This window comes from Hibiscus syriacus, unplaced genomic scaffold (genome assembly GCF_006381635.1).
Source record: "Hibiscus syriacus cultivar Baekdansim isolate YM2019G1 unplaced genomic scaffold, ASM638163v2 tig00110793_pilon, whole genome shotgun sequence".
NCBI classification, from domain to species: domain Eukaryota; kingdom Viridiplantae; phylum Streptophyta; class Magnoliopsida; order Malvales; family Malvaceae; genus Hibiscus; species Hibiscus syriacus.
The window spans coordinates 630,042-643,550 of NW_024062864.1; the positions used below are offsets into that span (position 1 = coordinate 630,042).

General features: G+C 36.1%; 3 protein-coding genes and 1 pseudogene across 3 annotated transcripts; 2 read left to right on the plus strand and 2 right to left on the minus strand.

Annotated features, from left to right (window-relative positions):
• Positions 1-974: 974 nt before the first annotated feature.
• LOC120141135 (E3 ubiquitin-protein ligase TRAIP-like) lies at positions 975-4,719 on the minus strand. The gene is made up of 10 exons (XM_039156065.1): positions 4,598-4,719; positions 4,239-4,509; positions 4,038-4,139; positions 3,858-3,940; positions 3,491-3,607; positions 2,828-2,930; positions 2,172-2,742; positions 1,826-2,025; positions 1,453-1,595; positions 975-1,007 (listed from the first exon to the last, which is right to left on the minus strand). The coding sequence occupies exons 1-9, from the start codon at positions 4,717-4,719 to the stop codon at positions 1,479-1,481; spliced, it is 1,686 nt and encodes a 561-aa protein (XP_039011996.1). The 3' UTR covers positions 975-1,007; positions 1,453-1,478.
• A 1,980-nt stretch (positions 4,720-6,699) lies between these two features.
• LOC120141101 lies at positions 6,700-8,095 on the plus strand (annotated as a pseudogene).
• Positions 8,096-8,523: 428 nt separating this feature from the next.
• Positions 8,524-9,651, minus strand: LOC120141136 (pentatricopeptide repeat-containing protein At3g61520, mitochondrial-like). Its single transcript, XM_039156066.1, has 3 exons — positions 9,500-9,651; positions 9,183-9,277; positions 8,524-8,966 (listed from the first exon to the last, which is right to left on the minus strand). Exons 1-3 carry the CDS (start codon positions 9,649-9,651, stop codon positions 8,524-8,526), a joined length of 690 nt encoding a protein of 229 aa, XP_039011997.1.
• Positions 9,652-9,683: 32 nt separating this feature from the next.
• On the plus strand, positions 9,684-13,168 carry LOC120141096 (proline iminopeptidase-like). Its single transcript, XM_039156035.1, has 10 exons — positions 9,684-10,130; positions 10,335-10,471; positions 10,558-10,731; positions 10,836-11,072; positions 11,161-11,261; positions 11,368-11,440; positions 11,519-11,587; positions 11,808-11,915; positions 12,624-12,749; positions 12,843-13,168. Exons 1-10 carry the CDS (start codon positions 9,800-9,802, stop codon positions 13,035-13,037), a joined length of 1,551 nt encoding a protein of 516 aa, XP_039011966.1. The 5' UTR covers positions 9,684-9,799; the 3' UTR covers positions 13,038-13,168.
• Positions 13,169-13,509: the final 341 nt, after the last annotated feature.

The window sequence follows — 13,509 nt, forward strand, 5'->3', positions numbered from 1 at the left end:
TGAATACAATAATTTATTATTAAATAATATATTACCTGAAGAGGTGAAGAGCTAAACAAAAAATGTGATTTTAAATAAAATCAGATAGACTTGCACCCCCCCGCAATGGCATACCATGGTTCAAAAACTCATTAGAATATCCATACTTGTTATTGGATATAGTTTTAGATATATATATATATATATATATATATATACCCCAACAAATTCGAAAAGATACATTAAAATACACTAATTTCAGTACGTATAAATATAAAAATAATACATGTACCGGTTAGATACTGACAGCCTTAATTTAAAACAAAAATTCCTGAAGAAACGTAAATCTCAATAATAACCATATATTTAAGGATCAATTAGTTAACAAAGCAATATCTCTTAAAAATTTTAAATTTTATATAATTTATAGTTTTTTGATAATATATTTTCAACCTCCTAAAATATTTTATAAACCTACTCAGTGACATATCTGTAATTTAGACACGAAATCTAAATTTTCTTCTATTAATTACTTATTTTTATTGAGAGTGTCTATCCTAAAATTTTATTTGTGCCTATCTCATTTAAAATTTTTATGTTTTTAATATATGCATTCTTACCTTTAAAAATATTTTTAGATCCGTCACTGAATATGTCATTAACATAAGCTTAGCAATAAAACCAAATCCCTATGGCCTAATCTAGAGAAGAATCAAAACACGTGTTTTCAATGAAAATTTGAAAAGCCCACCACCCTGCATTTCAAGCACAGCAAAACTGACATGTTTCTACACCAGTTGCATGTTTCAAAACGTTGCCTGTAAAAGCCATCGAAATTCTTGCAACACTAAAATGCGTAATCCATGTGTCAAAGGCAAGCCGAAAGAAAAGGACAGCATAGCCATCTTTTCTTCATGATACTAGCCAGTGGCAACAGCCCACCTGCTCACACGTTTTACGTTGTAGGCCAAATCAAATTCCATTCGGCTTTGTTGCATTATTCACAAGTAGTTCCAGCTGGCGCATTAAAACATAACAATATGAGAATTTTAAGCTTTCTACACCTATAGGTTTTTTCATGCTCCAAGATAAAACCTAGGGGATTCTTTAAGCTGATTGGTTGTTTCCCCTTAAGCCTATAAACACAACCATAATACAATTCCATAAATGAAACCGATATCAATTCATAAACTTAATTATCTCGAGGTTTAAATAGTATTAATGAATTAACACCAACTCTATCATGTGCATACCACTAGAATTAAACAATATCAACCATTTGCTGCATTGGGTTGTGGACCTGACACCCTTCTTTATATAGCAGTTTGGTATCAACTATAATCAGTCTGCCGTCTCATTAGATTCTAGATGGCAGGTTAACACTTAGAACTAAAAAGGTTAATGTCAGTTAACAAAGTTGCAATCTAACCGCTGTTCTCGTTTGTTGTAAAGTCTTTGAGGACTTACCAATCACCATGGGATGTGCCTTCAACTTTCAATTAGTGGCGAGCCTTTCCAAAGAAGTGCTCTATCTGCAAACATCCTTGAGACTGCAAAGTATTTTGTTTGGCTTCACATTTTAATCTCTTTATGCTAACTGAGTTCTCCTTATTATCCTGCATTGATGAATAAAATCAGTAGTTATGTACGGTAGAAAAATAGGCAAGAACCAGACACCATACTTGTGATGATTGGGTACAATTTATCAAAATCATTATAATGTTCTATCAGTATTGCTAAAGATAAAATGTGATCATTAAGTTTATCTATACTTTTTGCCGGATAGATACTAATATGAAACAAAAAAATTCAAATAAATATAGCGATAAAGACTACTTGAACCCACCAGAGAAGATTGATTCACAGATCGCAAAACCTTAATTTTACCACCTCTTCCATCAGCACCAACAGCAATTAAATCACCACTATTTTTAGTTGAACCTTCTGCGTGCATTGAACCAAGCATTTTACTTCGCTTGCACCATTTTCCTAAATGTCGCCTTGTTCCATCAGGACCTAGCAACCCACCAGAGAAACAAATATTCCCTGGAGGTATTCAAATGTTCCAAAAAAATGTAAGAATGCCAAAAATAAATTCTGTTAAGAAATGAAGTTGTGAAAGGTAGGCCGATCAATGCACTATCAATACTTAGAAACCTACTTATAAAACTTAAATTGCCATGATAACATACCTTGTTCAGAAAGTATAATTGAAGGAGCTGCAGTTTTAATGTTGAATATGGGCTTTAGGGAAGAAGCAACTGTGGCACTATCATCAATATTTGAACAAGTTCTTGATCCTGAAAACCCAACCACTGTCGCAGCTTCCACATAAATATCAGACACTGGCTTCGGCATTGGTGTTGCAGAATCTTGAGCAATATGCTCACGATTTTGACACTTCAAATCAGGACTTGAATAAATGTACCGATCCTCAGCCATGTTTCTCTCTCCAACGGGAACCGCAATACTTGAACATCCTTCTCTACCATAATTGGCAGCCTTAGGACTATCAAGAGGGATGTTTTTTTTCAATGAACTTGGTAAATGTTTGGGTGATATTGCACTCACATCCAAGTTATTTGAAGGTAAAACAGGTCGTTGCATCAGCTGTTCTTTTGAAGAAATTTTGGCATTTGAAGAATCAGAATTGCCATCCAAGATCAAAAAACCCCCTTCACTATCAGTCTTAGAAGCTTTAAGAGCCCTCAAGACTTCATTATCTTTCACTTCAATCAGTGCATCCAGTTCCTGGACTCTTTTCTGATGAAACCATAAAGCAGAGCTTTTCAGCAATATGAAAGAAGTAATGGAACAAGATATTCATAATGCATCATGGCAGACTCACTTTCAGTTTGTCTATCTTTGCTTTTGCTTTATCAAGTTTCTTCTGCAAACGAGCTTCACCTCTACCAAGAAGATTGCACTTAGCCATCAATTCTTTATAACTCCTGTTGAAGTTCAAGAATTGTCAAAACTGTGTACAAGTTAATATGACGGATCCATAATGAAAAATGAAACGGAAAAGATAATTACAACAATTTGACTTATTGAAAGAAAAGAAAAACTACGCCCAATATCACAACAAATCCAGAACATAAGAAAGATGTTATCATAATTCCCCATAAAAGAAACCTCTTTTCTTTCCTTGTCTTATAATCTGTGCATTGAATTAGATATCATGAGAAAGATGTTATCATAATTCCCCATTTTCTTTTGTTCCAACCACTATCCTACCACCATCCAATGACCCAGTACATATTTCAGTGTTTGAGATAGATAGGATATGACTGTGATAGTTCTTTCCGCTACTATGAGGAAAAATTAGAATCGCCCTGTAGTGAATGCATGCTCATAGACAATAGCCAACTTCCAAAATGTATTGATAAATCTTAGTCAGCAACTTAACTTAGCAAAAATTAACTGAATATAGAAAACACAGCTAGATTTGTACAGTTTAGATTGAAAAAGGTAAGCATATAGACTATTTCAGTGGATGTAACCAACTTACTTTTTGTGACAGGACAATGACCTAATAAGATTATCTACAACATCTTGGCTGCTCCCTTCATTACCTAGTGAGGCAAGCTTTAACATTTCGTCTTGCTCCAGATCCAAATCTGTCACTCTATCATAAACCGTAGAAACAAGTAAGCAGAAAACATCATTATTTAAAACATAATATGAGAGAAAGAAGATGTGAGGGTTGTAGGAATATGTAGAAGGCACTCCATGGGGCTAAAGAAGACAAACCATGGTTTAGGAATGAAATTGATTTGGGTTTAGTTAGTGTGTTCGAATTAATATGACTGTAATATTTTATAAACGGGTTGATTGGCATTTTGACATAACAGTAGTAAAACGATAAATGAACTCACAATTTTAGTACAGCAAGTTCCTTGGCTAGTGCCAAATTCCTTTGCTCCAGCCTTGAACATTCCGAATTTGATTTACTAAGCTCCTAGATTACAATCACCCAATAAAATTTATTCATAATCACTTAAATATATCAATAAAAGAAAATACTTTTTTCTTCTAATGGTATACATGATAGTCACCTCTGATTTAGAACTGAGCCTTTGTTGAATGGATGCCTTTTCTCTTAAGGCCTCGTTTTTCAAGGCCATTTCCCGCTTCATCTGCTCCTTGCAAAGACACAGCTAAGAAACCAGAAGCATATTATTAGAGAACTTGAAAGGAAAAAAATCGAAAACTTCAATTCTAAATCCATTTTATACAAAAAGCGAACCAAGATGTACCTCCTCGTTGATCTGATTGTGTTCCTTCTCTTGATGTTCCAAAGCTGAACTAAGCCCCGAAACTTTGACCAGCAACCTCTTCACTTCAATGCGTAATGACTCCGCATCTTCCTCGCGATCGATCAACTTTTGGGAACATAACGATTGGGATTGATCTCCAACTGATTGGAAATAAAGACGAGTCGCATTGTGCCCAACACAAATCTGCTTGCACACAGGACAATTGTACTTCTTTGTAGAACTTGAACAGTATTCAAACCACTGCTGCAGACTATACGGTTCCAAAAGGAAGGGGGAAACGAAGTTTCAATATAAATCAATTTGAATGTTAACTAAGAAACGTGTGTATAAATACTAACCATAGCTCGTGGAAGACATGGCCGCAAATGGAGATGGATTGGAGATCTTCGACAATGGGTTTCAGATCTTCGTAGCAGATGGAGCATATGGTTTTGGAAAAGGAGTTGTCGCCGCCGGTCATTTCTCCGGTTTCTCTCTCAGACTACTTGGCTGCTCTCTAAATTTTCATTTTAGTTTCTCGCTCCCTTTCTATTTTTATCGGGGAGAAAAATGGAGCGGAATTCGAAAAATAAAATTGTAAAAGGCGCCACGAAGGCGGGAAATTAACCGAGCTCACGTGCGGTACACGTGCACTTTTCTAATTAGGAAATAAAACAAAATAAAATCGAATAATCATCGGATTTTGAATTTGGTAATCGGTAACGATGAACTGAATTACGAGATTTTGAATTTGAATTCGATGAGTATTTTTGTAAACGCAACTTTCTGATTCAGTGTTTAAATTCGTCAATCTGCGTAAACTAGAACAGCAACAACACACTAAGAAAGAAAACTATAAGAAATTTACGGAAACAGAAAGGAACGCGAGAAGGAATGCTGATATGAAAAATAAAGAAGACGAACATTAGAGAATCATCTGGGCCAGGGTTCAGGAAAGGCAGCTACATTTTCTTTGACAGTAAATACTCTGATCGTTTCGCTCTCTTGAAAACGAAAAGAAGATCAAAGGGGAGAAGAAAGGGATGTAAAAAATTCTTCTTTCGTTTTTGAGAAATATGAAAACATTTTCTATAATGGTTGGTTTGTGGTTGGGCTTTGTATTAGCAAGACCCACACTTTTTCCTAGCCGGGTTCTCATGGGTCTTATGGATGCATAGAACAACTAATAGGCCCAATTTAATCTCCTGCGTTCCCCCTTCTCTTTTAATATATATTAGAAGGCAGTGACAGATCCCTGCTTAGTTCAAGGTGAATAATTTAAATTTGTATTTTATTTTATTGATTTTTTCATTCCTGAAATTTCATTTCTATTCACCCCATATAAAAATAATTGTATATTTATAGATCTATCACTGTTAGGATATGAATTTATTGAGCAGCTTCAGTCGTAAAAGAGAATATTTATTCTCTTTAAAAGATTTGAATTTTAGTAGTTGTACCTGTAAGATTTGTATACATTATCAATGGCTAAGATAAATTCGGAACATACAATATCTTATAATAACACCCATACTATTCAAAAAATATTATTAAGTTTAACTTGTTTAAAAATCATATCACAAAAACAATTTAATAAAATATATATTTAAATAATCTTATATTTCATTGTCTAAATACCAGGAAATTATATTCATAGTAAAAAGATCGAACAAAATAATCTAACATTCCTAATAAAACGTCATATAATGTTGCATTCTACGGACCATCTTATAATAATTGGATAAATATAATTAGTGTTGGATACATGAAAATATATTTTTTCTATGATACTAGTAGATATTATAATTGTTGTGTTTTAATGTATATCGTAACGAGTTTATCGTTATCCTTTAATATTTTTAACATATATTATATATAAAACAAATATACTTCCATTACTTATATAATTATACTTATCTGAAAAAAAAATGAAATTACATATTAAATCCAATAATTTTCCCTAAATGTGATTATAAAAGATAAAAATGATTTAAGAATTAAATTGTATATCATTTGATACATATCAATACACATTAATATAAATTGATATCGATTTAAATACAATAAAATGTTTAACGAAACAAACTTAAATTATTTAATATTAGTATAAGTAATTTATTTTGTCAATAATAAAAGTTATATAATATAATGTAATTAAAATTTTATAATCTAAATAAAAATAGATATTAAATTCACTTTGTTTTTTTTTTTAATTCAGGAGCTACGCACGTATAAGATGAACAACAGAAAGGAATACAACAGTGAAGAGACGACTGACAGTTTTGATTGTACAGTGTCTAGAAGCGGTTTTCCGTGTAGTTTTAGAAAGGAAAATGACAACATAATAACTTTGAGATTCCCAATTTCGCCAACAATATATCTCTATCATCTCCTCCGCATCTTAATTATAATATATAATTGCTAAACCCCACTCTGACACATTTTCATTAAAAGTCAGCGGCTTGTTTTGTCTTCTTCTTTCCATCTCTTTTCTCTAGTTTCTCGGTACATAAATCAGCTGAGCTGCTGATTCATAAATAGAGAGAAAACGATACTGGTCTCATGGATGTTGATTGGGATTTGCATGCGGTAGTCAGAGGCTGCGCCGCCGTCGCGACAACCAGCCCCGTTGGTGCTGCAAACAGTTATTTTAAGGTGGATTTGTGCCCTTGGTCTTGTTTTTCTTCGTTTGGTGTCAAGAAACTTTACAGGGTAATGCTTTGTCTTCTCCAAATCAACTCCAAGCTAGAAATTCCATGGAAGAACTGTACAAGTCTTTCTTCCCCAAATCTCTTCCGCTTTCACCACAGATCACGCCTTTATCTTCGCTTTCTTCTATCGGCTCGTCCAAAGAACAACAGCAACAACCAAAGCAGTCTAATGCTGCCTCTGTCACTAGCGTTATTACTGCAGCCAGTAACAATTCTGAAACTGCCAAATCTCATAATTTTCGATCTAAAAGAAGGTAAATTCAAAACTAACAATCAGATAATTTCAGAAACCCATATCAGAAAATTTACCAGTTTTCCTCCATTTTGTTCAAGTTGTTTGATTTGCATTATAACAGAAAGAACCAGATAAAAAGGGTTTGCCAAGTCCCTGCAGAAGGGCTCTCTTCAGATGCGGGGGCATGGAGAAAATATGGTCAGAAACCTATCAAAGGCTCTCCATGTCCAAGGTAAACTCCTTTACAAAGGGGACAAAATCATGTTTTTTTGTCTGTTTTCATGTTGGATTTGTAAAAAGTTTGGTTTTTTGTCCTTTTGATTGGATATTTTGATTAAAGCTTTGATTGTTTGTTTCTTCGATGAATAACAGGGGCTATTACAAATGCAGCACTTCAAAGGGATGTTTGGCCAGAAAACAAGTGGAACGAAACAGATCCGACCCGTCCACGTTCATAGTCACATACACAGCTGAACATAACCACCTTGCTCCGGCGCACCGCAATTCGCTCGCCGGCAGCATTCGTCAAAAGCCTTTGAACCCACAAACTGTCAACGCCGGTGATTCCATCAAACCGTCATCGGCCAAACCTGCCAGCAGCTCGTCTCCGGCGACCTACGTGGATGAAGAGCTTGTGGATCAAAGTAGTACAAAGGTGGAGAGTGGAGAGGATTTGGTTGAAGATGAAGGGGAAGATGATTTTGTGATGTCGAACACGGCGGTGAGTTATGATTTCTTTGATGATTTAGAAGGACTCGCCGACATGATTGCCGGAAATTGCCTATCTGATCGTTTTCAGCCAAGTTTTGACCTTCCTTGGATTGCCAACAATGCAACTACTGCCGCCGGTGGCCTTTAAATATCACCCTGGAACAGTAGCTTTTGATATGCTAGAAGCCAACAACGCATTTATTTTAGTACCATAGGATTCCACTCCATTAACGAGTCCAGGAAAATAGTTTTCCGTTTCTGGTAAAGTTAGCTACAGAGTTAGGAGAAGTATTACTTTTAGGAACTTGATTTTAGTATTTTTCTGATACAGTTAAACTGGGAAATTGATCACTAATTCATCAGCATCATTACCTCTTCGATTTCCTTTCTTGTATAGGTTCTTGATTTCTCAGTTACAGATAAAATACTATATAAAACAATTAAATTAACAAAAAGATGCAGACTGCAAAACTTGAAAGAGCAATTTTCTGATATCTTCCATTTCCAGAGGTGGTGATCGACTCATCACAGTAAATAATCCGATAACACGAACTTTATCTTGCAGACATTTTATGTAGTCGATGCAGAAGCCTTGTTTCCTTGTTTGAAGCTTTTCAATTTTTTCAATTCACCAACCGCAGAAAGCCATTCTGTTAGAATCTCCATTAATAAGAGCATTGTAGCATACAATGTCAGGGCAGACGCCACCTTGTTTAAATTTCAACAAGACACTGTGGGCATCATCCATCCGCCCGGCTTTGCAAAGACCATAGATCAATTTATGGTAAATGGTAACATCAACAGAGCATTCGCTTCTCAACCTTCGATCAAACAGATCAATCGGCTTATTGAAATTGCCAACATCACAGAAAGCAGGAATTATAGTAGTACAAGTAACCACATTGCCCTTTAGTCCTTCCCCCTGCATGTCATTGAAGAACTCAATTGCAGTATCGATCCTATTCCTCAATGCACATAACATCCACCAATGGATTAAGAGATACAACATAAGGGAACACCCTTCTTCAATCATCTTGTCAAGCAGTTCCTTTCCTCTCTCAATATCTCCAACTTTACAAAATCCATCGATCAATCATCTCAGCCAAAACTGTAATCATTCCATTAACATCTCTATTTTTTTGAATTGTCTCTCCATAATCTTTCTTGACAATTGACAACACATACACCTCGTACACATGCAACTGTTTGAATCTGAGTATTTAGAGAGAATAATATTCCCTTCTCCCGCTTAGATTCTTCCATTAACATCTCAACATCTCCCTGAACCGGTCAAAAGTGCATTGAAAGGAGGAGTTTCCAGAGGCGCTTGCAGTCTTAGCAGTTCATTCAACAAATTGCAAGCTTGATTGAATTTCACCCGTCTACATAACTTAGAAACCAAATGGGTTATGCAATTAGTATTTGGGAAAACACAATGCTTCCCAAGTTGTAAAACCAACTTTATGAGTTCTTTTCGATCAAGTCCACCCCTTTTCTATTTCTATTCGATAACCCGTAAAAAATAATATCCCCAGTAACATCATCAGGTGGAACATCGGATAATGGTTGAAGCATTTCATCGAGCACTTTGACGGCGAATTCACCGCGGCCAGCGATTTCTTGGAGTTGGGTTTCGAGGAGGAGCTGAATTTATCCTCTTGCGGAGGCGACAGTGGAGGAGGTAGTAAGACGGCTGGCGTTTAAGGAGACGGCGGAGGTAGTGTTCATTTTTCTTGCAGGCGTGTTCAGTTTCCATCTAAGATCAGAAGTGATAGTGAAAAGTCTTGGCATCCAACGGCTGAAGTTTATGAAAAAAATCTAACACAACAAGGTCAAACTGAAATCCACGTGTCGTTCTGATGAGTTAAAATTTCTATGCATCGCGAGCCTTCACTATCCCGAAAATGTTGAAAATTCACGCGTCACCTTCCTTGATAAAGCCTCTCTTTTATTTCGACTTGTCCTTCTCATCATCTATCTCCCCGACTCTCTCGCCACTCCGATCCGCCAGTCTCCGCCTCTTTCGTCTTCGCCGGACTCCATTTCGTGCACTCGTCACCATGTCCGTGTCCAAATCCGACGCCATTAGTCATTCAACGCCGGAACATGTCGCCGGGAAATGGTGCTCGGTGCCGGACCTCCGACTCCGCGACCACCGATTTATGGTCCCTCTCGATTATAAAAATCGTGATGCTTCTTCGAAGATATCCATTTTCGCTCGTGAAGTCGTCGCTGGTAATCCCACTACTTCCCCTTAAACTTTAATTTAGTCAATATTGTTTAATTTACTTATTTTCTTAATAAATCACTGTTTGATTCATATCTCTTTCAATTTAGCTTGGGTTTTCAAAAAAAAAATAACAATGTTAATATACGGAAGTGAAAATCAACTGATTGTGTAAGTTTTTAAGTAATGTCTAACGCTAAATTGGATTTCAGTTGGGAAAGAGGGGCAGCCAATGCCATACCTTTTATTCCTTCAAGGAGGGCCTGGTTTTGAATGCCCTCGACCAACTGAAGGCAGTGGATGGATACTTAAAGCATGCGAAGAGTTTCGAGTTATATTGATGGATCAGGCATGGTTTCATTGAAAGATGTTTGTTTTGAAACTCTGTGCTTGTTTATACTTTGAATCCTTGATGTTTTCCGCTTTCAATTGCAGCGAGGAACAGGTTTATCAACCCCTTTGGCTCCGTCATCTATGCAGCAAATAAAGTCTGCCCAAAAGCTGGCTGACTACTTGACACATTTCCGAGCCGACAACATTGTCAATGACGCTGAATTCATCCGAGTTCGTCTCGTTCCCGAAGCTAAGCCTTGGACCGTTTTAGGCCAGGTACTATAGTTAATACTCTGTTCTTGGTGATCGTGCTTGTGCTTAATTACATTTTGCATATCACCATGCTGTTAATCTTATCCTTTGTTTTCTTGATTGTGTAGAGTTATGGTGGCTTTTGCGGAGTTACTTATCTGAGTTTTGCACCCCAAGGTTTGAAACAAGTGCTTCTAACGGGAGGGATACCTCCAATTGGAGATGGATGTACTGCAGATTCTGTTTATAAAGCTTGCTTTGAACAACTTATTTGTCAGAATGAAAAATACTATAAGAGGTTCCCTCAGGATATTGAAATAGTCAGAGATGTTGTTACCTTTCTGGCAGAATCTGAAGGAGGCGGGGTGATGGTCTTCCTCATATGATCTTCTCATTCTACCTAAAAGCTAAAACCGTGTCTTAAACATTTCTTCAAATTTCCTTGTTCTGCAGGTACAGCTTCCATCTGGGGGAATCTTAACCCCCAGGGGGCTGCAATTTCTTGGTCTATCCGGTTTAGGATCAAGCGCAGGTTTTGAACGATTGCATTATCTGTAAGACATCATAATTCATACGTTTTAACTCCATCCTTTAGAACTTGTAACTTAATGTCGTGCAACATATTATATTTTAGTTTTCATCTTTCCTTAACAACTACAGGTTTGAGAGGGTCTGGGATCCAATTTTAGTTCCAGGAGCACCTAAGCAGATCAGCTCATACTTTCTAAATGCTGTAAGGAAAACCGATTTTCCCTTATTGATCACTAATTGAGGTTCTATCTAATGGATATATCTAAATTCATTTACACAGTTCGAAACATGGGTGTCTTTTGGTACAAATCCACTATATGCAATTCTCCACGAGTCAATATACTGTCAGGTAAGCTTCCATGTTCTCTAGACTGCTTTCTTGTGTTTAATGGTATAGTTTGTAAAGTTGAGCATGGCCTCTAAGAATCAGAAAAGAATGCAACAATGTTTGTGGTTGCTGGTTAAACAATGCTTAAGTTGCAAATGCACATTTATTCGGATAAGCTAATCCTTTGTATCAATTAGGTTGCTATTTGAACTTGATCCTAATTTTTTTTTGTGTTCTAAAGGGTGCTTCATCGCGGTGGTCTGCTCACAGAGTAAGGGCTGACCATGAGAACAAATTCGATGCAATCAAGGCTGCAAAAGAAGGACGTCCCGTACTTTTTACGGGGGAGGTAATACTTTCGTGCTTTCTGGATGACTATAACTTACAAACTTGCATTAAAATATTCAAGTTTATTTGATCAATAAGTTTGAAGTGACGATCTGTAACTGAAAACACTAGAGCAAGCTCAAACCTTTTATCGTGAAAACCCAGTTACTTTTTTTATTTAGTTTCAAATAAGTTAAAAGGCCAGCAGATTCTCCGAGATATAGGAGATATTTGTATACCTTTCTATCATCGACATCAATTTCATAACAGAGTGAGGCTCCATTACTTGCTTAGTTCGACTTCCTGGCATCCCTGTGTTGAGAGGCAATGCTGATCATTGCCTGCACTGTGGTCAGTTTTAGAGACTAGCACTGACATATCGGACACCCTGACTCCCAAGTATTTAGTAAACCAAATAACTGTTGAGGTAAATGTTATTGTAAGTCTTTCTTATTTTTAAATAATGCCAAATTTTTTAACCTTTTCTTAGTTGATGCATAAGTTTAAGTAAACATTGTATCCCCTTGCATTTTGAAGAATCAGAGTGGTGATGATACTATAAAATTGAATATTTATCTTGAAGGCAAATCTTCTATGATTGTTGTGGCTGTGAACAATTAAAGAGTAGTTCGTGGCCTACAAATCAATTTTCTGAGTGCAGTTCTCTGCCGTGGTTTTGTCAATGATATTTAAGCTGCTAGTTGATGCATGTGGTTTTGAATTTCTGCAGATGATATATCCATGGATGTTTGATGAAAGTGAAGCTTTGAGGCCTTTCAAGGATGCCACTCATATATTGGCTGAGAAGGAAGATTGGCCTCCATTGTACGATATCGCTGCTTTGAAAGATAACAAGGTACGATGACGATAGTATCCGCATTTTTTTCTTCTGTAACTTCATTTTGAATCAGGTAGTAATGCTTTTACTAATTATCTAAAATGCGAGCAGGTACCAGTAGCAGCTGCTGTATATTATGAGGATATGTATGTCAACTTCAAGCTGGTGATGGAAACAGCTTCTCAGATAGCAGGAATAAGGTTATGGGTAACTAATGAATACATGCATTCAGGGCTACGCGATGCAGGTGGGCAAGTTTTTGATCAGTTGATGGGGATGCTCAATGGAAAGAAGCCTTTGTTCTGAATTCCTAATTAGCGTCTTGTCTGTGTATATTATTGAGCAACTAAAACTTCGTTCAAAAACTCTATCAGCAGATCACGCGGTTGCATTATCTTAAATTTTAGTTGCAGAACAACTGAACGTGTTCAATTTCTTTGAGACTATTGAGTAAATCAATGCAAGGGAGACTGGATTACGGTTTTAAACTACTCAATTTATCATTTTCGTCTGTATGATATGTTCGTATCATTTTAGCTCTCAAAGGTTTTTAGAGACATCATCCTAGCCCTTGAAATCCATTTTGACTAATAAAACAGTTAGTCTATCGATATTACTGACGTGACTTGATGATGATGCGATATTTATTAAAATAAATAAATAATAAAATATTTATTAAAAATAATGGTTAGGAAAAAAATCCCCAAAACTTTAATATAATCTCACTGAAATAAATTATAAAATTTTTGAAAATATTTTTTAATCGTTGTATTTAATA

What these genes read in the sequence shown, in the direction of transcription:
- LOC120141135 (XM_039156065.1), bottom strand. Translation starts at nt 4,719, where the DNA reads ATGACCGGCGGCGACAACTCCTTTTCCAAAACCATATGCTCCATCTGC. An exon ending in CATGTCTTCCACGAGCTATG is followed by an intron (nt 4,510 to 4,597) that starts GTTAGTATTTAT and finishes GGAACCGTATAG; the next exon opens with TCTGCAGCAGTGGTTTGAAT. An exon ending in CAAAGATAGACAAACTGAAA is followed by an intron (nt 2,743 to 2,827) that starts GTGAGTCTGCCA and finishes TGGTTTCATCAG; the next exon opens with AAAAGAGTCCAGGAACTGGA.
- LOC120141096 (XM_039156035.1), top strand. Translation starts at nt 9,800, where the DNA reads ATGTTGAAAATTCACGCGTCACCTTCCTTGATAAAGCCTCTCTTTTAT. An exon ending in CGCTCGTGAAGTCGTCGCTG is followed by an intron (nt 10,131 to 10,334) that starts GTAATCCCACTA and finishes ATTGGATTTCAG; the next exon opens with TTGGGAAAGAGGGGCAGCCA. An exon ending in GAGTTATATTGATGGATCAG is followed by an intron (nt 10,472 to 10,557) that starts GCATGGTTTCAT and finishes TTTCAATTGCAG; the next exon opens with CGAGGAACAGGTTTATCAAC.
- LOC120141136 (XM_039156066.1), bottom strand. Translation starts at nt 9,651, where the DNA reads ATGGAAACTGAACACGCCTGCAAGAAAAATGAACACTACCTCCGCCGT. An exon ending in CCAAGAAATCGCTGGCCGCG is followed by an intron (nt 9,278 to 9,499) that starts GTGAATTCGCCG and finishes TAAGTTATGTAG; the next exon opens with ACGGGTGAAATTCAATCAAG. An exon ending in TTTCAATGCACTTTTGACCG is followed by an intron (nt 8,967 to 9,182) that starts GTTCAGGGAGAT and finishes GATTTTGTAAAG; the next exon opens with TTGGAGATATTGAGAGAGGA.